The 24,675-nt window shown below is 40.1% G+C and overlaps 1 protein-coding gene across 4 annotated transcripts in view; it reads right to left on the bottom strand.

The window, feature by feature from the left end:
- Positions 1 to 24,212, bottom strand: part of septin9b (septin 9b) — a 74,527-nt gene extending 50,315 nt beyond the window's left edge. The window contains exons 1-2 of one of the 4 annotated variants that reach the window (XM_086082609.1): positions 24,080 to 24,212; positions 22,833 to 22,935 (exon numbers count right to left, since the gene is read on the bottom strand). In XM_086082609.1, coding sequence (XP_085938735.1) covers positions 22,833 to 22,854 — 22 coding nt within the window. In that variant the 5' untranslated portion in view covers positions 22,855 to 22,935; positions 24,080 to 24,212. Of the gene's footprint in view, positions 1 to 4,637; positions 4,749 to 8,261; positions 8,386 to 22,832; positions 22,985 to 24,079 lie in introns of those variants that run through there. The other 3 variants (XM_086082608.1, XM_086082611.1, XM_086082610.1) reach the window with 3 other exon arrangements.
- Positions 24,213 to 24,675: the final 463 nt, after the last annotated feature.

The raw sequence follows: 24,675 nt of genomic DNA, 5'->3' as shown, positions 1-24,675 counted from the left end.
TCGATTTTTAAAAGTATACAAATGTAGCAGGGATCAACAAGTCAGTAATGAGAACTGGCTAAATGTATGTGAATTTGTGGCTAAACTACTCTCAAGTGTGGCTAGGAGGTTTAGCAACATTGGCTAAGAGCTTTCATGACCCAGTGCCAACTATGATTTTATTGTGCGGCAAAATTAGCTTTCACAACACTTAGCTTCAAGCATTATCGTTTGCATTGATGCTATGCTAACGCAACACTAGCTGTGTCCCGGCTAGTTTGCCAACAGACCATTGAAGTTTTGGTTGCCATTGCAATGACAGAGACTCTATTATCCTAATGACTAGCCAGAGCATCAACACAATCGCGCAGCTACTATTTTAAAGTACATTTATTCCTTAGTTCTGTTGAAAAATCAAAATTAGCCTTGTATTTGACACATTCTGCTGCCTAGCTCTATAGTCTGTATGTCATTCAGGTTAAAAAACAAAACAAAAACGAACTATTGATTGAATACGAGTATTGAACTAACATGTAAGATCATAAGAAGGAAGTCAACTCTCAAAGGAAATCAACAGCCCCCAGCACAGGAAGCAGGCCTGTCCACTCCCAGCCTATTCTATCTAATCACCATTGATTACACATCACAACAGTGTTTCTATGACAAACATGCAAACAGTCACAGCTGGTGCTTTAACAGGCTGCAAGAACCCATTTGAGCCAATAGCTCCATTCTAGCGTACGCTAATAAGACGCCAAACCCAGCCTATAACACCCGAGAGGTCAATTGCAACACAGGGAAACATTGTGCGTTTATGGTGCAGTCGCCGGTGAGGTGTCCCGGGATGAGGAACAGAAAATGGCGCAGGGTAAACACGTAGTATTTGAGGATATCCGCAGGGATTTAACCGCGGGAGAACATCTGTCCCTTAAAATTCTTGACTTTTTGCTTTTTTATTGGAGTGCACATAACTCACATCACAGACCCTGCAGCTGCGCATGCACATTTATAGTTTGTGCGTTCGGGCCCGCGCACTGCACGTGCTAGCGAAAACATAGTAGGCGACATAGTCACATGTATATAAATAAAAGTATATAAATACACACTGTACTTAGACACATCGGAGTGTGTGGCCCATCAGCAGCAATGCCAGCTCAAAGTGAGTCGTGTTGTAAAAGCTGCACCGCAAAGTTTTGGAGCACAAAATTAAGGGGAAAAAACCCCAGTGAGAAACACACACTGCAGCACAGCCAGTGTATTTATGTAAACATGGTCACACACTAGTGGCTGCAAGGCAGTAGTGAGCGACAATATGAGAGGTTCCAAAACAACATCTGGGGACGCCTGTGTGTATGCGCGTACGCCGTGCTGCTGTTGCTGCGTTCAAGTGTCTGATGGGTGAATCGGCCAAACCAAAACGAATTTGCATCATTTGCTGGTGCAAAGGAATGACACCAGAGTTAGACTTGTATGTGTATTTTTAGTGCAAAGCATCTTCATTTGCTTAGGATAGATAGACCATCAGTTCTGTACTCAAATTTGATAAACAACGTATTTAGTATTCAGTATGTTGTATATTTTCATATCAGTGTGAAATTATTCCAGTTGCATTTAATACAAAAAACGGTAAAAGTTTATCACGTTATGTTTAAATGCATGGAATGACTCCAACATATCTAACAAAGAATGTTTTGCCACAAAAATGACCACCATTCCAAAATGCATTGCTGAATATAATACAGTTGAATAAAATAGAATGGGGAAAATTGATAATTATTTTATAAAATGTATCTTTTAATTGATATATATTTTAGTCATTAACTCATTCACTGCCATTGACGCCTATAGACGTCAACATTTTATTTGAACAATTTCTATTAGTTTCACTTTTTTTTTCTCCACTTAACACGAGTTTGAAAACCTAGATTTTTTTATTGTCAATTTAGAACAGATATAAAATTTGTGATTGATCGATGAATTACAATTAAAAAATTTAATCGTCTGACGCCCCTAATTTTTAATAATCTTTTCTTCTTCTTTTTAATTAGGGGCATCAGGCGATTACATTTTTTAATTGTAATTAATCACATGACTTCACTACTTAACTCAAGATTAATCACGAATTTTACATCTGTTCTAAATGTACAATACATTTTTTTCTGGGTTTTCATACGCTTGTTAACAAAAGTGGGGGAAAAAATGTGAAACTAATAGAAATAGTTCAAATTTATTTGTTTACGTCTATAGCCGTCAATGGCAGTGAATGAGTTAAGTGTTCTAAAATTTTGAATATTTATAAATGAGGGAGTCAAGATTGATGGAAAAATAATGGAACTTCTTCTTGTAAAGATTTTGACTAGTTACAATTCAAACCTTTTTTCAAGGAGTTTCTTCATAGTACACGTATGGGTATGAAGGGACATACAAGAGGTCAAAACACATTCTGTTAGTCAAACGAATTCAAATAAAATGAGCTATAATAGCCATGATTACCATAAATTTGCAACAACAAGGGTATATTATACAGAATGTTTCAAATTGATTCCTTTCAAAGGGGTTGTGACAAAATTTGAACTGACATTTTGTGCATAAACTGAATTCTAAGCACTTAAACACTAATTATATGGAATGAAATGAGTCACAAATTGGCTGCAAATGGTTTTTTTCTGGTTATTTTCCTTTTAGCGGTCAGCTGAGGGCGCTCATCTTACATCATGACACTGGATCATGTCACCTGTCACACATACACATGCACACATTTCTCCAAGGCCCCATTCACTCACAATGCTTCAATAATGAGCTAAGAAATGAATGACACAAACGGGAGGGCAAAGGCACAAGTGTGGGGCGTTCACTCCTGAAGGATATCCTCTACACCTCTTTTATGGAACATACGGAACTTCCTTGATTTCTTTCAAAGTGAGATCATGACTGCTTATGAGACGCTTATGTGAGGCTGCAAGTCTGGTATAGAGTGCCTCCATTTCTGTTAAGTGTGTCCATTAAGTCATCAAGTCTTGCTAATTGGAGTCTTTTAGTCTCCGTGTAGGACTGCGGTCAAGTACATAATAATGCAATGTGCATAAATTAACCACTTCCTAATAATGGCTTTTGCTGGAACAGCGTCATACACTCTCTTAAAGGTAAAAATACCGCCGCGTGCTAATAGTTAGCTTGTGTAACTATGGAGTTTCCCATTGTATGCTCGTATTCAGGCAGCAGAGCCTAGGTGGTTGCTTTAAATACACGTGTAACTCTCTTTATTTAATAATTAGTTTGACAGTAACCTTCAACTGACAGTGACATATACAGCTTGAAGCCTCTTTCTAATTATATCTGCCACCTGCCAGCACTCTCAATTTTGCGCAAAGTCAAAGCAATAAAAATGTAAAATTGGAAAAAAAAACTCAAATTTCAAGGCATCACTGTATTCTATCGCAATATATTTGACACAATTTAAAGGAATACAAGGCTTTTGAAAAACTGACCAGCTATTCTGTGAAATGGTTATTTTCAACTCTTCTCTGAAAAAAAAATCTAACCTGGGCTGTAAACATTCGGGTGTCACCATAATTAAAAGGACCCTCCTAACAATGCAGTACAGTTCTACCTCACGACAACCACAATCATTGTAAGAACAATTCTTCTTCGACAGTAAAGTGTCAGTCAAAACTGAAAATGTCATTAGATTTGAGCATAGAGCTCATATAATTAATCTGTGAATTGACTTTTTCACTCTGGTTCATTCCAGACTAGTGTTTGACTCCAGTCAGCAGTATTAATCGAAAATATTACCAAAATAATCTCTTTCTGTTGGGGCGTTGTCATGACAACTGGTGCAAACAGTGCAGCAGCAAGAGCACACAGGTTGAAATTCAGGAAGTAGCCCAACCCGAGTCAAACGTATCATAGGAAATGACGCCTGGACAGAAATGTAAAAAAATTAATAAATACATGAATCACCCACAAGGTTTCAGAGAAATAAATGATGGTGGATACTACAACACTGACACCATGTGGACGTTTTGCACACATGACATCCTGCGCATGTGTTGTCGTCTGGTCCAGTGAGTTAAAATGCTTTATCCTCGGCTGAATTAAAAGCCAATTTGTGCAGTTTCACTCAGCTTGACGCCCGGATTTAATCAAGATAAGAATTTGGATTAGCTCTCAATGCAGACGAGCCGCTGTTCCATTGAACTGAGCCAGCATTCAAATCAATAGTTACAGTTTGATGGCACAACCAAAACATTGCAGGATTCAGGACTCGCATGATCCTCTTGTCAAATCAGCTGACATCAGCTCCTCTCCGGCCTCCTTTGCATCGTTAAAATAAACCCATCTGTTTCCGTCACAATTAATCCAATCGCCTATGGAGGCATGGGGATTTAACACTGTTTATATATTGACAAGCACAGCAGCCACCACTCGGCACAAGAAGATTTTAAGTGGGCTGGTGACAGGCCATCACTGGAGCTTTACTCAGTGCTGCTCCACATATGCGAGTTCTTCCCATCAGTGATAGCGAGCATGCGCTTTCTTAAGATCTGAGAGGGTAAACCACAGAAAGAAAGAGACCAGGCCAATCAAAAGCAATCAGGACGACTAGCAGGCTGCCTCCTCTCATGCAAGTAGTTAAGAAATGGACTGCAACTTACTGGCTATTCTGGCTCGCTCCATAATTCCACCTCAAAGAGCCACTTTGTGAAACTTACTCTCCCTCCGTCCCTCTCCACTTCTTCATGAACAACTTCCACTTTTCATGCCCCGATCGACTGACTCCTGACGCCCCGTCACCCTGTCCCCCCCTTGCGCTCAACCCTCCCCTCTCTCCTCCCGCCCTCCTTCGCTTTGACTTCCTCCAACTTTTAATGTCTTCAGTCTGTCAGGGTAACAACTGACGTCGGCGGGCCATGTGCGACTCATATGGAGTCCCTTTTTTTTTTTTCTCTCTCGCTTTCTTCTTCCTTTTCTATACTCAGCACCAAAATGGCTTCCCGGTCCTGCTCACCTTAATGAAAATCCAAACTGGGCTTTATTATTCTTATAGAGGCTGAATCATGTACTGATGTCAATGTGGTTGCTGACTTACAGTAGAGGCTGGATGTTTATACAAAACTACTGGGTTCTAATCTCAGTTCAGGCCTTCCTGCGGGAAGTTTGCAATATTCTCCACGACTGAAATAAATGCCACCGGGTTGTCAAAAGGCGACTGGGCAGCAACAAAGGGGTGCTAGCCACTAGCTAACTCACAAGCTAAGAGGGTTTACTCTCGGCAGCATCATGTCCTCGCTTGGGAATTTAAATAGGCTAACACCAAGCTTTTTTGTATAGTGTGGCATGCTAGCTTAGTAGCTAGCTACCCAACTCTGCAAGTAGCCAATCATATTGCACCCTGCTTAGATGTCCCATCAATAAAAGAAAAGCAGAGCTCATTACTGGTGACAGGCGATATTAACGGTTATTGAAGCCTTGACTTTTTAAAACCAGTAATCGGCACATGGCAGCACTACTCCATAAATAGCACTATAAATACTATGAGAAAAAAATATTTATACATCACGTTGGAATTGAGTGAATACTCTGTTCAAGATAAAAAGAAGCATTTTTATGGTCGTCTTATTGTTGGATCTGATGTAGCAGATGTTGCCCTTATTGCAAAATCACCACCGGGAGACTTTTATGTACACACAGCAGATTGAAAGTGACTTCATCAGCAATTTTTAAACTGTGGCCTCGCATTGAGGGGGGGAAAAAAAGAGGAAACGGGCACTGACAATATGTAACCAAAAATAAATATTAACTGAACATCTTTCATCTAGCAGAAGTTCAGCAGTAGCTTTGAGGGTGCCAACCACTGATCTGAATATATGAGTGGATAGGCGATAGCCCATACACGCCAGTGCAAGCCGTTGAAGTCACAGGGCGGCCATCTTGCTCCTCCCATCTTGTGAGCAGACTATTGTATAAACTATACGGTATATGTAAAGATTAGACATATACAGCTGCGGTTGGAAGGGGTCAAGGGTCACTTCCAGTGGAAACAAACACAAACTGTCAAAGAAAAAAGACAGCAGCTCGCTTCCTCTTTCTTTCAGGGAACATTAAAGTCAACATGTGTTATAGCTGCACAACTGCCGCTCCTAAGAGGAGATCTGACAAATTTAAAAGGCGAAAGAAGATTAAGGATTTTGTTTTTTTTAAGCACGAGTGTGCGCGTCTGTGTGCGTTGTCAACCCAGAGATGAGGACAGTGGAGAAGGCCGTTCAATTGTCATTTGCAGCCACTGTCTGTGCACACTATTACAACAAGTCCGTTGTTCAATTTCTGCACGCGCGTCTGTTTGTGACACGACAGTGTTGACATTGTCTTGGGCAAGCGCATGCAAGTGTGTGTTGTCACAGTTCTCGTGGCTGTGATCATGTTAAGCTTGAACAAAGAAAGAGATAGGATTGGTCCTTAAATGCTCCTCTGTGTATTCATGTCATTTGACCAAGATCCTATGAAACAGGAGATAATTATGATGGAAATAAAAAAAAACAATTTTGTTGTGCAAAGAGTATGTTATTAAGACACCCGTGAATAGGTATTTAAAAAATAAAGTAAAAAATAAAACATGAAGTAGACATATTTTTCTGAGATTCCAATTCATAAGAAAATATTGCTCCAAGTGTCTGCAAACAGTATAGGGATGACATCATAGCCATCTGGTTGGATACTTAATAATTTTCTGGCTTTACTGTGCAAAATGTAATAAAGAGGGAGTTTGCAATTTGTAAAAAATAAATAAAATAAAAATAAAAATAAAAAAACTTTTTGTCATATTTGTTTAAACTGCAGTATGACGTGACAGTAGTACATGAGGAAAATAATCTGAAAATAATAGCCCTCTCTGGTCCCATCTGGTGCCTCTAATTTGATTTGCAACCACCATGCTTGAGGAAAAAAACACCAATCACAGACAGAAGGCTTGACAGTCAAAGTGTCAATCATCAAAGCTGACTTATTTTCCTACCTTGGGGTGTATCACCTGTTTGTTTGTTTTTGTATTACTATTATTAATTGATTGTAAATTCTAAAAACAACAACAACAATAACTTCAAAGAGCCTAGGGTCCCGGGTCCCAGCAGATTTCGCCAACCTCAACCTGTTTTGTCCCGCTATTACGAAGGTCCCGTCCCGACGTCTCATATTTTGCCATGTCACGTGTATGTCAATCACACAGGTGTCATAGCGATTCATACGATAAACCAATTCAAAGGGAATTTAACTGTTCCTATTCACTTCCAAATTCACGTTTACCTTCTCATTCGCTTTCTTATCGGTAGCAGGACGGACTTTACAGCAGTGACCGGAATTACAACTACTTCCTGCTTTCACATCTAAGAATCATGGGAAATGTAGTTCTACCATCCACAGCGGTTATCAGTCGCTGATCAGAAAACGCAAGCTGAGCTTTTTAGAGGTACATTTCCAATGCATGACCAGCTCGACGTAAACGGCACAGTTATAGAGTCAGACAGCTTCTAATAGCTGTCGGGACCGAATAAAAAAGTTTGGATAATGGTGACTGCACTGCATTGACTTGTTTAGCGCAGTTGAATAGTCAACCAATATAGCATTTAGCTCTGTCCTTCGCACCCCCATCATTGACGAAGATTGAATAGCGATGAAATTAGGTGAAATTCATACGACCAACGTAGCAGCTGTGACTAATGTCAGCTTGTTTAAAGTGCTAATACTAGCTTAATGTTGCTAGCGATGCTATTTTGCTGAAGCTGGATATGCATTCTTTGGGACTATTTACAAGTCATGCTACCAACATAGCAGCGGTGGCTAACATCAGCTTTTTTACAGTGCCAATGCTAGCTTAGTCTTGCTAGTGCTATGTTGTTAAAGTTTGACATGTGTTTTTTGTGACTATTTATCATTACTAACGCACTTTCATAATCGCATGACATTATGAATGGCCATGTTTCCGAATTGCGCTTATTTCCCATAAGTGACGGCTGCAGCTCAGTAAAGTGAGGCTAAAATCTAATCTTGCTAACAGTTTTATCACTGCAAACTCCTCCTTTAACAAAGTAAAAAAAAAGTTGCTCTTTCTTGTAAACGACATAATTCTTACTCCCTCACATACCTTTCATCACCTGCGCACTCCATCATCCCAACCAGATAGAGGCCGACCCTCCCACTTGACACACGCACGCACGCACACGGAATAGCTACGAACATCGTAATGAACGCCCACCGACAAACACTCAAATAAACATTCAACTCACATGACTTGACAACATATTCTTCATAGATGAGCGTATCTTCCGAACACTCACGTGCACACTACCATGAATGCACTTTTCCAGCACATACGCTAAAAGATGTAGCCTATATTTGCAGTCACTGAGGCAGATGGTCATGAGGCACAGACAGTCACGTGTGCTTGTTCAATCATGCAAACGCACACACATATCCTCCCCCCTAAAAAGGGCTGCGTACCACACACTGACTAAGAGTGGATGGTGGGCCCCGGGCTGCACATTAATGTAAGCCGTCACTTCAGAGCACAACCTACAGCCTAACGCGTGACTCCAACATTCTATATTTAGTTCTGGAAGAGTGAAGCGAAACAACAACAAAAAGTCACCAGCACGCCAGCGCACACTTAAGGGATGCCTGCCAGCGACTGATGCACAATGAAGGAGAAGGAAGAGCGGGAAGAGGGTAAAAGATGAGGTGGAGGGGCAGGCAGGCTGAGCAAGCATGGGAAGTCTTGAAGGACGTGAGTGGAGCGCCCACAAAGTGTTTGGTCCTCATGACATAAGGGGCAAAGACACGTGTAAAATGGATTTAAAGGACTGTGTTGCAACCCTCCATCCATTTTCAATATTTTTTTGGTTTGTCATAGCAATGTTCGCTATTGATACTTTTCCAGGGACAAAAGTTATTGTGGATAGAAACACACATGCTGACCTTTGCCAACTCAGGACATCCTTCATTACCTACAATGATAAAGTTAGTTAGTTATAAATATATACAGTATATCGTTTTTATTTATTTATTTATTTTTATTTTTTGGGGGGGGGGGGGTAATTTTTTAATTCTATTTTTTATATATATGATGTTATTTTCACTTGTATGCATTTATTTATTTATGTAGTAATTATTATTTTTAATTTTAATTAATTTAATTCAAAAATTAAATTCCCAAAAATAAATATAAATGGAAATAAAAACTAAATAGTGTATATACAGTATATCGTTTTTTTTCAAAGGAAATAAAAACTAAATACTGTGTGTGGGGGAGTGGGGGTGCGTGTGTGTATGTATGTATGTATATATATATATATATATATATATATATATATATATATATATATATATATATATATATATAGTTTTGGTCCTCCATAGTTAGTGGCAGACTGTGCCATTATTCCAATTTAAGCATAAAATGAGGTTACGGCGATAGGATCAAATGTCTTCTTGCCATTTTCTGTTGCTTTCAAGCGTGTCTTGTTACTATTGTAATGTGGAAAACCAAACACGCCAACCCAAGCCTCGATTAAGGTATCATTTGGTGCTGGTCCAAATTAGGATATTTTAGGTCTTTAATTGAGAGCCACTTTTAGTTCTGTGTTAAATTTCACCTTTGCAACTCTAAAGTCTACGCCTCTCTGTATTAAGAGTTAACAACTTTTAACAACTTTAGCAAATGGAACAGGTTAAGCCAGCAAGGAGGTTCCTGGTTCTTGGAGAATGTCACAAATGTCTTCGACCTCGACGGACGATGCTTATTTCAGTTACAGACGGTTTGATCAGAACAGTGGAGCCTTCAGAACCACACTTTGTGATCCGATGAGGAATAAAACAGCATGAGCAGTGTGATGCGGTGCAGTCAGCCACAGTCGGATGACCTCACCAGAGCGCTACGCGGCGCTCATTTCCCCCACAACCCCCTTTCCGCGTCATCGTTGTACACCGCCATGCACGTGCTGCCAAGAGAAAGATAGCGAGAGAGATAGGGGGGGGGGGGAGCATGGGAGGCGCTGTCCTCCTCGCTTGCTCCACATCCAACCTGGGGCATGTACAGAGGACGACAAAACTCTTCACATCACTCATCCACCAAAAGCCAAATTTAGAAGCTGAGCCTTTACGCTCATGACTGTGTTTCCATGAAGAAATAGACGTCCTGCATGTTGTTCAGTGTGAATCCACAATTCAGTTTTGGTGCTATTATGGCAGATTTATACAAAATCTGGAATTGATTTTGAAGAGACATTCTGCTAATTGAACATGACGTACCATCAAAAGTGAGCCCGAGCGCAATTCAGAAACAAAAGTGCACATCATCTGGCTAATCAAGGATAATGAGGGCTGATTGTGTCGCTATTTTCCCAATCAGACCTTCCACCTGACTGATGATAGTTGCACAACGCCGCATTTCGGGTCTAAAGCAGGGCTGGCCCCCAAAAAAATAAATCGCCCCACATCAAATAGATGGCCAGCAATTACAATTTTCAAATCCAAATGGCTGACGGTCAGTCACTCATGAAAACTAGTTCAGGGTTTTTCCTGTGTACAAAATTCAGAGGCGGCCGCCTCCACCTAATTTGCTTGCCGCCTCCAGCCTGAGCCACTGATGTCGCTCAACTCAGTGCTCCAGCTGTGTTGATTGACCTCGGCAGGAATGCATTTTAACTGCAGTTTCAGCGTTGCGCCATTATGGAGGCGCTATATCAACAGCAGTGCGTCGGAAAGACCTGAAGAACAAACGAAGAAGAACCAGACTTTTTATTTTATTTTTATTTTTTTTAACTTTAATGTACCGAAGAAGAAACAGATCAAGGAGCAACCATCGCACGCGCCCATTTCCTGGTTGCGAGGCAGAGGTGGGCGCTCCAGCCATCGACAAAGTGTTTTACAACAACGCTGAACTATATTTACAATTTAATATGTACTAGTGGATGAATTTGTATTTATTATAGTTGAAAATGGCAAAAATTATTGCCAACTTTGTATTCATATAATTTCTAATTTCTAGTGCCTGATCGTAAAATGGCTGCAGGAGAGCGGCTGATATCGGTATAGCTCACCGCCGCGAGTACCGCTACCTTAAAATAAGACTGGCATTGGCAACGACGCGATACCTGGTATCGGTAGTCACCCTTCATAGTCAGTCTGATACCACCTCTGCCTCAATTTGAGCCAGGAAAAAACCCTGTAGTTGTTGAACCCTCACGCACTGCGTGGCAGTTCCTTTGGTTTTATTCACGTCCGTAGAGGCCACAAATTAAGGAACAAGTTTTCCGTATTATAACGTTTACGTCAAATGTATGTTCCTGATGGGCAACAGCTTTAGTGTAAACGCTGAAGCAGAAACGTGGATCACCGGGATAATCACAAGCAGCCTTTCGCCGATTCCCAACAAGTGAAGACGTTTCAGGGCTCATAAAGTCAGCAGGGTGAAGAAAGGCCACATCATTGCTCATGTTGAGTCAGCAGCTGGCAACCGTGTCCAGTCTACGCCGAAGGCCAACGGGCCAATGCTGGGAAACATACAAAATTAGAACCAACTCATGACCCCGTTACTTGTTACGCACACACTCACAATACGAGCTCAGTGCACATTCACGTGGCGTATCTAATCAAATCCAGTTGGGGGGAAAAAAATACGCTATCTTTTTAAGCCGCAACTATAGGATCCTCTCTTCCACTTTGCTGACAATTGAAATCCCATCATGAGGTCAGTTGGACCGTCGAGCCAGAGCGTCGGTTCATCACGGTATGGCCGTGCTGCAACTGACGTATATTTCCTTCGCGCCATACGGGAACCATTAGACGCGAAATGCAGCTGGCAGAAGACTGTGTAAAATGGGGTTTCATCAAACGTCACTTTTAAGATTGAGGAGCTATGTTATTGAAAAATAGGCCGACACCATTGTGGACCGCTGTTGTCACAGGCCCAGTTTAGGCTGCTTCGCATTGATTGCTGATTACCATCATGTGTGGCTTTAGCTGGGAAAAAAAAAAAAGAAGCAAAGTGACTGATTTTCTTCGCCTGGTTGAAATTATCGTCAGACTTTCAGGGATCACAACAACAATCCTAGTGACTTTAAAAGGATATTTGAACCAAAACAGTTAAAACTGCTGAATGCCAAAAATTGATTTTTGAATCGCTACTGCCACCTGTGGCTGAAAAAATAAAACTGCACACTCCCTTCTTCACGTACACAATGCGCACATGACGTCACATCCGCTGACAGAGGGTGGGAAATTCTAACCCGAATCCAGCCTGAGAACTATTTGCCAGAGGCTGGAAGGAGTACCCTTTTGTCAACAGCTAATATGTTAATCTACTAATTAGAAGACGTTGGAGTCATAAATGGTCAAATAAAGGGGCTATTGTAAAGGTATTTTGGGGCAAATTGTTACAAAGAGCAGCTTTAAAGAAGGTCAAAGGTCAAAAGATGAGGGAGTCTTTCAGATTTTAAAATAGGGAGAAAAACTACTTTTAAATTTTTTCAATTTTATCCTCCATTTTGAATTACATCAAAAGAAACATTGTATACATTTTAATATTTTTAATCTTTAACAATCCTTTATTTGATGTGATTTTTTTTTGGGGGGGGGGGGTTTACACTGGACCAACAATTAGCTCAAATTAAAGGATAATTATCAAGCTAACATTGATTCTCAACACTCTACAATGTAAATCCACCACATTTTGAGGCTCTACAAATTCCAAGATGCTTGCGGCAGTGGCATAATTTTGGTCAGTGCTCTACCAGTTGCCAATTGGTTGTTACTAATAGCACTTCAGATGTCTGCCAAGGCGAAATAAACCAAAACATGTCCTTGTGACTTTTTGCAAGGCTTACTGTTCCATTTCAGTTCTGTTTCGTGCATATCAGTTTGATGGATTTGGTTGCTTACTGTCCACACTTGGCACCAATGCAAGCGGACTGTAACAGCAAAAAGTAGAAATCTGTTCTCGTATGTGCCCCTTCATAAAAATCCTAACAAATTTAAGAAACGATCCTTGCTCGAGCTTCTGACCTTCGGCCTAATAATTCGCTCATATAATCGCAATTACGCAAAGTCAACCGCATTTAATTAAAAGCCAATCTTTACACATCAATCTTGACTCTTACTTGCGTTATAAAAAATTGCTACATCAGCACGAGGCCCCGACCGCCTTCACCTCCAACTCTGCAATGTGCCCAAAAGTGAAGCAGGGATGATGTTGGAAAAAGAAAGAGAAGAAAGAAAGAGAGAGTTCCTGTGGTTCCTCGTGGCTTTGGCGCTCTATAATCAGCATGCCAAGGCCGTGATGTCCAAATCCACCACTTGGACCCCGACAAGCTACACACATGCAAAAACACACACACTGCAGTTGGACACATGTGCCTGAAGGCGCACACACACATGCACAGTAAGCTCTGCAGTGATCTGTGCTCATGTGGAGTTTGGCTATGGAGCACGTCCGGAATGGATGGTTTGATGAGCGTGACAAGGAAGTGAATCAAATGCTGCGACCTTGGCAGTGACCGTATCGGAAACCAATTCAATACCTGAGGGAGACTTTGGGATAATACAAAGAGGACAAGAGGGGGTGGGGGTGGGGGGTGGGGGTATTCTGATGTGTATGATGTATTAATAATAATGGTCGAATGTCACTGGTAAGTCACGAGGTGTTGGGTTTCTGGACAGATGTTTCTCCTGCTCCTCCCAGTTCGAGGGTCACAGCTCAGCTAAATCGGATCTAATTCTTTCTTTCCGCCTGAGGTATTGATCTTGTTCTTTGTTCCCGATGTTGCTGTTATTCCCGGACCACCACGATGCCTGTGAGCAAGCCAGCACTTTCATGTCAGATTACAACTTGCAGGCATTCATTTTTCAACCACCTTTGACATTTAGACTCCCAGGTGATTTCAAACAAATGGAAATGTCAGTTTAATCTTAGGTTGTATGTGATTTTGAGAATATTTGTTGTGCGGACATCAAAATCAGTCAAAATCAAAACTCATGATTCTATTATGAAAACAGTATAATAAGTAACATTACAGAGATGATACTGTAAAAGAAAATTCTTACTTTATTAATCCTTTTCAGGTCATAAAGGCCATTCCTCCCGACCGAATTATGGCTTAACGTAATTTCGATTCCAGTTTCCGGTTTTGGTCCTATTAGTCTTGTAGCGTAGTGAAGAAGACACACAATTGCCTGCTATTTAATATTCAAAGTTGTATAGTCTTCGCTTGAATGAACTTGGTTAGAGCCAGACTTCTGTGAAAAGTGTAGTCTACTTGATCACTTAATTCGTGTTTCATGATTACATTTCAATCTCTTGTTATCATAGCAATTAGCATTGCTTCTCCGTCTTTTCTGATCATCCTTGTGAGAAAATACGCAAAATTCTCAATACTTAATATTAAAAATCGAATTAGACGTAAAAGATGAATTTTTTTTTTTTTTGGGGGGGGGCAGATCATTTTACTCATGTTCTACCATCAGGTAGTACTGACAAAAAGTGTTTGTTTTTGTAACTGCAAAGTCACCCGTCTAATGGTGAGGAATATATTTTATTTTTTAGCATTTTTTGTTGTTGCATCGCTGTTGGAATGGAATTTGCAAGAATGAAAAAAGAATGACATCCGAGAATAAATGAATGCAGTTTTCCTGGTATGTTGCCCACCAAAGTGAGTGATGTCCCTCTTTCATTTAAAATCGCTAAGGGTAAATTTCTTGTTGAACGAATGCGACTCAACTTTACTATTTATGAGAAACTACCCGGTATATGAATTTATGGCATCTTTCAGTTTTGGAGCCGGCATGATGAGCTGGCCAAAGACCGATCATAAAATGTTCAATCAGTCAAATTGTTAAGATCCACAAATATATCTTTTTGCTTATAATACGGTCTTCAGTCGCTTGGCCATTTTTTTTCCTTCTTTGATGATTCATAGAGATGAACCCGTGGCCTTCTTCTTTTCAACAGCTATACATGCTAACACCTCATTCTTTGACCCCCTTGTTGATTGTTTGGCTCATAATCACCCCTGCTTATGTCTTCTCTAGAGGAATTTGGCTGCTGCTGACATCCTTGCTTACTGCCTGTGTTCTGCAATTGCCTGTGGGACACACTATACTGCAAGTCCACTATCTGATCTGAAGTTTCTGTCCAGACAACTGCAGTCTATGCAAAAGACACAAAAATAGTGCAGAGCCTTCCGATTCCCCAAGGCATTTTATTTGGAAGAAGCTTGAGACAAACAAAGCGACTGAAAAGGGTGAGATATTCTGATGTTCGCAACTCTGTACATCCTACATTTAAGTTGATGTTAATTGGGGCAACAACAAACAAACAGAGTAACAAGGACGCTTTGGTTTTAATGGCATCTGCGCGTAACATCAGGTGTTTTGTCTAATGAGCAAAAGTCCTTCACGACTGGCTGGCTGCTCGTCACGTTAAACGGCAGCGACGTGGCCTGTTTTCATCCTTATGTTATTTACACGCCCGCGTTTTTAAAACGCCGGAACGTCATCGTCCACCCGCTCTATTTATAGACACGGTGGCACATGATGTCATACTCGCATTTGCATGCGCGTGCACTCAGTCGTGAGGATATGCGAGACTTTTCATCACGGATTGAGAGGGATCCTCCATGTGTGAAGTGGCAGTCGGGGATCGTCGCTTTGTGCGAAAGCAAATTTGATTGTCATTGGAGCGTGTGTTAAACGAGAGGACATTTCAGTGCAAATCCAGAGAACATTTTTAAATGACCAGTGAATCGATATATAATATTCAAAATCATGTTAAAAGGTGTTCAATTATTTTAATGCCTCTAAATAAACCTCAAATAAAGTTCGGCTATTCTAGTAGACTTTTTTTGTTGTTGCTTTCTAGCATAAGCATGAAGATGTTTGTGCTAAAACTGACTGGTATTTGAAACTGTTCATAATTCCCTCCACCTTGACTAAGGTTCCAGTTTCAGCTGAAGAACAGCAGCTCTAAAAGAGGATGCTGTCACCCCCATAATCTGGGCATATGAAGAAGAGGGCGATTGCTGTGAGATGTACGAAAACAGCCAGTACTTTCCAGAAATTCCTGCCGGTCCTTAAAGCAAAAGTCAACCTTAAACATTTCTTGACAATAATATGTTATATATGACCTCACTAGTCTAACCATGACATTCTGATTAATATTACATTTGTGAAATATGAGGTATGAAGCAAAATCCAGTCGTATTTATCCAATCTCAGGGGGCAGCCATTTTGCCACTTCCTGTCGACTGAAGATGACATCACAGTTGCTCAGGGCTCAGGTAACGACCAATCACAGCTCACCTGTTTTCTGAAGCTGAGCTATGATTGGTGGCTACCTAAGACCTGAGCAACTGTGATATCATTTTCATTCCACAGCAAGTGGCAAAATGGACACCTGATTTAGCTGTTTAACTCATTTTCCACTAACGCAATATTAACCAGAATATTGTATTTAGACTAGTGGAGCTGCAAAGAACATATTGTCAAGAATTTTGGGGTGGTTGACTTCCTCTTTAAATGTTCCTGTCAGCCACTTGGCAGCCTCTCTTGCGAGTTTTCTTCTCGTCTTGTCATCAATTTTGGAGGAACATCCCGTTCTTGGTAGCATTGCTGTGCCACATTTCCACCATTTGATGATGACCGTCTTGTGATGAAATCTCTCTGGTGCTTTGGCGGATCATGGCTTTGTGCCGTAAAATGTGATTACAAAAATGTCAAGCCCACGACAACACCTGAACTTTATTTGACGTCAATCAGTGGCAGATGTGTTTGAATGTGTTTGGTACAGTCACATCCCCAGTTTTCGGGGGGGGGGGGGGGCAAACTTGTGCAACCACGTGATCTCAGTCGCTTCATGCTACTGAAAGTCACAGTATTAGTGGAAAAAGATTTGAAATGATTCGTCTTGGTCTCATCTCAAAAACTGGCATTTAAACAGGGTGTGTAGACTTTTTTTATTTTTTTATTTAGTCCAGGGTTGTACCCCGCTCCTCGCCCACAATCAGCTGAGCTCCAGCTCACCCATGACCCTAATTAGAACGAACGCTATAGAAAATGGATGGATGGTTCATAACCCAGCGTTAATCATATTATCTTAATAAGAGCTTGAGCAAATGCGATGTGTCATTTCCTGCAGCGGCCCGGAGAGGGTTGATATAATAGCTGAGCAAAAAAAGTTATCAAGTGAGGGAGGAATTCAACTTTGACTGGGATGAAAAGTATCTCCAGCGGGTCTCATAAGAGTAGCGAACACAGTGAGCTTTTTGAACTCGCTGCCGACTAAAAGCAGAATGATAAGAGCAGAGTTTAATCCCGGCGGATGAGCTCGAGCACGGGAGGTTAAGGTGATAAGAAGAATTATACGAGCCGTCAAGCTTTGGCAGCTTGACTTGAGATCGTGAATCAAATCGTAGGGAGTACAACTCTCGTGTGGTGGCAACCTAAGGCCAATGTGTGAGTCACACTCATGAGAATGCAGACTTTGTGGAAGAGGAATAAAGAGCCGTATTGACTCGCTTTCGTCTGCTACTGCTCTATGGGAAGGAGCGTGGCGAAAGGCTTAAACTTGAATTTGCATGTTATTGTTTCCCCCGGGGGGGAGTTTATTTACTCAGTTGGAGATGGGAGAAAACATCTGTTGGACTTTATTTGTAAACACACATATTTGTAATACAGTGGTGCCTGGGGATTAATATTGAATTCTTATAACACTTCTATCGCAAATCATGATTCCCCTTTGAAATGAATGGAAATGACATAAATCCTGTTCTAACCTTCTGCCAAAAAAAAACCCAACAGAAATATAGCTCTCTAAAAATACACTTAATAAAAATATGCAATAAAGACATAAATAAATATAATTATTGTTGTCAACTAGAGTTGAAAAGATAAAAACACCATCACATAAATGCTAATAATTAGCCAGTGTGCCTATGGAGTTTCCCACTGAATGATAGCATTAAGGTAGCTGAGGCTATTTAATCGCATTGAATACACAATATGTAACTCTCTTTGTTTTATGTTTAGTTTGAGAGCAAACTTCAACTAGGGGTGGCAATAAACGGCTTTATTTAATTATATCTGCCAAAATGCTAGTTGCGATTGTTGGCTTATACAGTATTTCGAAAAACTAATATGTCGGGCCACTTGTACACAAAGCAAAACAATATATAACTGTTTAACTGAAAAATTAGTTCAAGTGATCCAGGCATGTTTGCATTTATTTTTGAGACTGTTGAGTTAGTTTGGTGCTCCTGTTTTGGCTAGCAAATGGGTTCATAAACAAAATATTTTATTAATTGCATCAATGTGACCTCAGTGTTACTATTCAGTTTTATCACGAAATAGAATTCATTATACATATGAACTCACATTTATTTCATGATAAAGTATTATTATATAAAATATTAAAAGAAACCTTAAAGTATTTAAGTATTAGTTTCTATCAAAACAGTATTTTCAAAATTCAACAATATAATTCATAATAATTTGGCATTAATAGTGTTGTTGTATAATTATTACAGCTAAGTTTATTATTAATTAATTATTTTTCAAGTGAATATGACCCCCTTGTATTCCTCTTAGACTCAGAGACGCGTTGGTGCTGCTGTGTTGGCTAGCAAAGGAGTTCAAAGGGGCTCATCCATTTTTTATGTGCATGCGTGTTAATGGTGTCGATGTACGGAGACAACATAATATAATTACAAACTCATATTTAGTAAGGATATTAACGTAATCATATTTATATATAACAATTTATAATTACTTTGTATGTTTGTATTTTAATATAATTCAGAAAACCCATTATTTATTATATTATTTATATTTTTTTTTTTTGATAGCATTATCAATTCATACATTTTTAACTGAAAATGAGCATTATTGTTATAAAAGGCGGAATTTTTCATACAGTGCTTGCTTATATTGGGTGTCAGAGTGCTCACATGTACCTAATGGGACCAGTGTCAAAGAATGGGCCTACTACTTTACATGAACACGATCCGACCTGAGATATAGTCACGCAGCAGCGCAGCTAACGTTGAGTCAATTTCCCATCCAAATATCTTTTCACTGTCACCACATTATTTTGCTCCAGTGTTCACTTGAACCTGCAGGTCAACGTCAAGAACACTCCTCTGCAAAGTGGAATAAATCCTCATAACACGCTCCCCCGGGCAAATGTCCAACAACAAAGGAGTGTATTGAAAGCTGAGGACAGGCAATGAGAAGATATAACACAGTGGACTGTGATCTCTCATGCGTAGGAAGTTATAACGGGGGAGAGAAAAAAAGTCAAAAGAAACGCAGTGCATTCACTCGACGAGTCTTCCTGTTGATTCAGGGTCACTGCAATTGAAAGTGGATAACACGAGTCCATTTAGCTCATCAAGTTAAACGAGGTCCCGCGTTCAACATCCTCCCCAAAAACATGTTGCAGAGTAGTTTTTCTATTTGGTGAGATTTTTCATTTTTAAAGAGTATACATTTACGTAGAAATGACATTTGTCTGTTTTGCTTTCCTCGAAGTCTGCCTAGCAACACATGATGCTGCAAAAGTCACACAAAAAACACTGACACAAAAATGATTTAATCTAGCTCTTTTCAAACCAATACACTAAATTTAACACATCCAAATAAGATTAAAATCATTAAATATTAAATATTTTTATATTCACTTGCCTATATTCACCAAGTTTAAAAACTGGTAAAAGTAAAAAAATGTTCTTCAAAATATCTTCTATGCAATCCCACTAGTCTAAATAGGGTATTCTGATTAATATTAATTTTTTAGAATATGAATTAAGCAGGGGGCGGCCATTTTCGCCACTTGCTGTCAACTGGAAATGACATCACAACGCCTAAGGGCTCATCCTACGAATGTCACATGACCTAACTCAGAAAACAGAGTTGTGACGTCATAAGGCGACCTGAGCCCTTAGACACTGTGATGTCATTGTCAGTCAAGGGAAAATGGCTGCCCCTGAGATGGATAAAAGCAGGTATATTTTTTGCTAATTCATATTCCACAAACACAATTTTAATCAGAACGCCACGTTTACACTAAGGGGGGTGCATAGAGAACACATTGTAGTATTTTTTTTTTTACTTTAATTTAACTCATTCACTGCCATTGACGCTATAGACACCAAAAAATCATTTGAACTATTCATATTCGTTTTAAAAAAAAATCCCACTTTTATTAACAAGAGTATGAAAACATAGAAAAAAATTACATTTAGAACAGATATAACATTTGTGATTAATTGTGAGTTAACTATTGAAGTCATGCGATTAATTACAATGAAAAAAAATTATTGCTTGACACCCCTATTTTTTAATAATATTTTCTTTAAAAAAAAAAAAGATTAATAAAAAAATGTCTAGGTTTTCATACTCTTGCTAACAAAAGTGGGGAAAAAATGTTAAACTAATAGAAATTGTTCAAATGAATTTTTGACGTTTATAGGCGGCGTCAATGGCAGTGAATGAGTTAATAATGATAATAAGAATAGTAATAATAATAATAATATATTTTTTAACGTGCATGTATGTGTTAGTGTAACATGTTAAAGGCAGCAGGATTTAGACTTTTAAATCCAGTCAGTTAATTGAATAAATCTACAAAGGATCAAAGCTGCGTGCTTATTTCTAATCTTGAAGGAATATTTGACGCCTTAAGGTGAAGATGCTGTGCGTCCAACCTGCTGGAGGCCTGGCAGGACTTCACAGTGAGCTTCTAACCTCGGGTCTCATGCTTCCTCTTTGCCACGATCAAGCGTGTGATACAAACGATCAAAGTGCACCACCAAGTTCACTCAAACACTCAAGACAACCCACAGCTAGCGATAAGTCTCCTGAAAACGAATCCCCCAAAACTCACCACCTCTCTGACATTCACGTTCCCTAAAAAGGTCAAGAGCAGATTCCTTGAGGCGCCACACTGCTGCCATCTATTTGCATGTGACTGCCCACCAAACGTGCATGAATGACTGCGCAATGATCTCTGGGCCTGGATTTCACTGTGTGTCCTCGTTGCGTCACAGAATCTGCTTGTGCGCGTTTCATCACGAGTGACGCCGACGCCGTTTATTCCCCCCTCCCGAAATGTCCCTCCTGTGTGTTCCCAAATGTCGGAAACGCGCCGACGCAGATGGGCCCCAGAAGAGAGGTTGCTGTGTAACATGCGCACGCGCACGCAGGAGCTCACAAATCTGCGTTCAAACACTCGACAGTCTCGATTGATGTTATTCGGCTGTGGCAAACTTATAGCAAGAAAAGCACATTGTTTTTCTGCAGTTTGCAAATCAAAGCATCTCCAATTATACGAGGTAGATTTCGGTGGTAAGCGTTCTTTTCAATTTTACTACCAATGAGGTCAAAAATCCATTTGCAACAAACTACATCAAGTTATATATCAAATTAAAGGGCTTTCCATTTATGTAACTATTTCCACTATTCTCTCATTGATGTCATTGCCAAAACAAACTTGCTATTTTGCTGGAATACGAAATCACCGTTGATTTAATTTTTAAAAATCCGTTTTCAGCATACCATATCAAGTTATACGTCATATTAAAGGCCTGTATGATGGCTTTCCAGATTTCTAATTATGCTGTCAATGTGGCCTGATAGGATGACACAATGACAAAAAAAAACCACCTATTTTGAAAATGTCCATCTCCAATGTTTATCAGTCCTGCCGAGATGCAGCAGCCAATCATAAAGTATCAGATCGTGTCCTGCCTAGAAATCAATTGGGATTCATAATAATGCTTCATTGAGACAGCTCAACTCCTCTCAGCTCATCAGTACAGCACTAATATGACTCATTCTACACAGAAGATAAAGAAAATGACTGAATATGGTTATATTGTCTGTCTACATATTGTTGCTACACTATGTTCATGCTGTTGTTTAAAAGTTAAAGCACTGCTAAATAGATGTTTATTAGCCTTAGCATTGAGCTAGCAGAATAAATTGCTTTTTTGTTAGACAGTCAACTTCGAGTGGGACTGACAAAACAGCTTGAAGCCTCTTTTGAGGGGGATTTTTCACTACTTGACAAACTGGTGTGCTGAATGACGGCTCTTACCTTAAAAAAAACATGCAAGTTGAGTCACTCGTACCTCAAGGCCCCAAGTATTTTACAATTTTGGTTTATAAGCGCTGATATTTTGTCACAATGACCACAAAAATAGATTTTTTTGTTGTTGGAGGGGTCGATAACGTCACTAATCTCGACTTCCTTATTCAACTCACAAATCAGTAAGAAAAACCGGCCGGCCGCTATAAAAAATATTTGGCTTTAGACCTTTGTAACAGTCAAAGCTTCAAACGAGCGGCCACATTCAAAGCCAAATAAGACTACAAATAACAAATAAAAATTATACTGGCATAATGTATGTCACATTTAGAGCTTGGTAGACAAGGAAAACTTTGACTCTTTTTTTTTTCATGAATGCTTTGTTAGATTGCGCAGTTGTAAAATGTCAGATTATTTAAGCTATACACAGTCCAAAAACTCCCATACACATTAGCAGAACAGTGTGAGAGCACAATGGGGGCAGAGCCCCGAGGGGGCCGGTGCATCCACAGAGAGAAAAAGGTCATCTGAGATGAACATCTGACTTCAGTAGCTCGGGGACCCAGAGGTGCGCGCTCGGGTGCTTCGTGCACAACTGTTCTCCAAAAACTGTCCCAAAAGAGATGCACTGACTGAAATAAACTATAATGGGCATTACACTATACACAAACATCTGCTATTGGATAAGATAAAATCTCATGAGGTCAGTTTCAATTGTCCTTACCTGAATTTGGAGTTTTCTTCATGCTGCCTGTGTCCACTTGCACGCGTGAAACAGAGGAAGAAATCTTGCTCACTTTACGGTCTAATTGGAGCGTGACTCCCTGCTGCACACAGAGTGGGATGTGTGGCGTGATTGGTTGTGTAGTGAGGATGCTGAGATACAAGACAGCACGCGCCTATTAAAGGGAGGGGGTGGGTGGGTGGGGAATCCCCCCCTCCCCAAATCCCCCCCATGACGTACACATAGGAGGTGTTAAAGGAGGGCTTTCGTTTTGAAAGCTGCGTTAAAGTGCAGTGGTACTGACTTGGTGACTTGATGGTTGTGCTTATTAATACCTTAATAATATTAGTTGCTCTTCACAAAGGATAAAGAATAAATAGCTGAGCAGGGGCGGAATCTAGAAAACATGTTTGATCATTTCTGCGCTCACGCGCTGACCTGCTGTAGGTGTGCGCGGGACAGGCGCGAATTGCTCGCTGATATTTAATCCACGGCGCGTGATTTGTTAATGTGTAACAATTTGTGACAACAGGCATTCGTGGTTAAAAGTACACCTGTTCCCATTTCAGGTATGGAGATGATTTTATTGATGTAACAAAGTTATTTTCATGAGTTACAACTCTTATAACTGCTATACCTTTACTCCCTCTCAGTTGGACTTACCTTTCAGTGTGAAGAAGATTGAGAATGTCTCTTTAGCTCATTTGTGGAACTCACAAAAGCAGTTGTTTTGTTGAGGCACAAATGCAAATTGGGGTGGCAGAAGGGGTGGCAAGGCTTTCTTTTAGGGCGGCATCTGCCACCCTATGCCACCCTGGTAGATCCGCCCATGTAGCTGAGTACTGTTAACTTTTCTGTCTGCGTGCTTTACTGCATTTAGCATTAGCATTAGGTTAGCAGATTTGATAAGCCATGCCGCTAAGCTATGCGGTTGCTCTAAATACACAGAGTGTAATTCTTCTAGTTTTGTTTAGTTTGACTGTAAACCTCAACTGGGTTTGTGACATGTTCAATTTTAGTTTGAAAATCAGCTCTTGAGGTCTATTCCAGAAAAGGGGGTGGGCGAAACCAATCAAAGGGGAGGGGATATTTTCCGTGGGAATCCCAATTGAATATAATTTGCTTTGTGGGATTCAGGTGTTGAAATAATTTCAGTCCTTATATTTGAGAACCATTTGATACGCAACTTGGACTAGTCATTTTCTAACGTACGTGATTGGACAAGACGAGGACAAACGTATTCTTACCAAGTCTGCGGCTGCGGACGACACTGGCAAACATTTTATGAAGCAGGTGTTTCGTTTTAGTTTGACACGTTTCAACTCCAACCACAGAATTTGACGTCCATTTGCTGCTCAATACTGCTCTCTGCTGGCTCGACGACACCTCGCGATACTTGGGGTTTGCACCGTCGTTAAACAATCAAATATACTGCAACCATCGAACTTTGTCCGAACTCCGGCTCTTCTTAATCTTTTCCCTTTAGAATCAATCACACTACCGCTGAGGTCACATGACATTTCAGTCCATTCATTGGCTCTTGCTATCTAATCAAAACAAACCATATTAATCACACCTTGATTTGATTATATTGAAACGCTCTCATACATACTACTACTGCAATTATGCTCCAATACTACGCGCATATGCATACACAGTACTGATATGCTTCGTACACGGGACTGCCCCCCCCCCCCCACTATACATACTTGGGTTTCTTATTAGTTGTATAATTGGCAGTTTTTGTTTAAATTACATTTTACTTTAGCCCTGCCATTTAAACAAAACAAAAAAAAGGGGTTCAACTTGTTGTTGTGGTATTTGTGCACAAGATGGCAGTCAC

This window comes from Leptonotus elevatus, chromosome 8, assembly GCF_054856555.1.
Source record: "Leptonotus elevatus isolate MCC_2025b chromosome 8, RoL_Lele_1.0, whole genome shotgun sequence".
Taxonomy (NCBI): domain Eukaryota; kingdom Metazoa; phylum Chordata; class Actinopteri; order Syngnathiformes; family Syngnathidae; genus Leptonotus; species Leptonotus elevatus.
The sequence above is the reverse complement of the archived record's forward strand: the minus strand, read 5'-3'. Positions and strand labels throughout refer to the sequence as shown.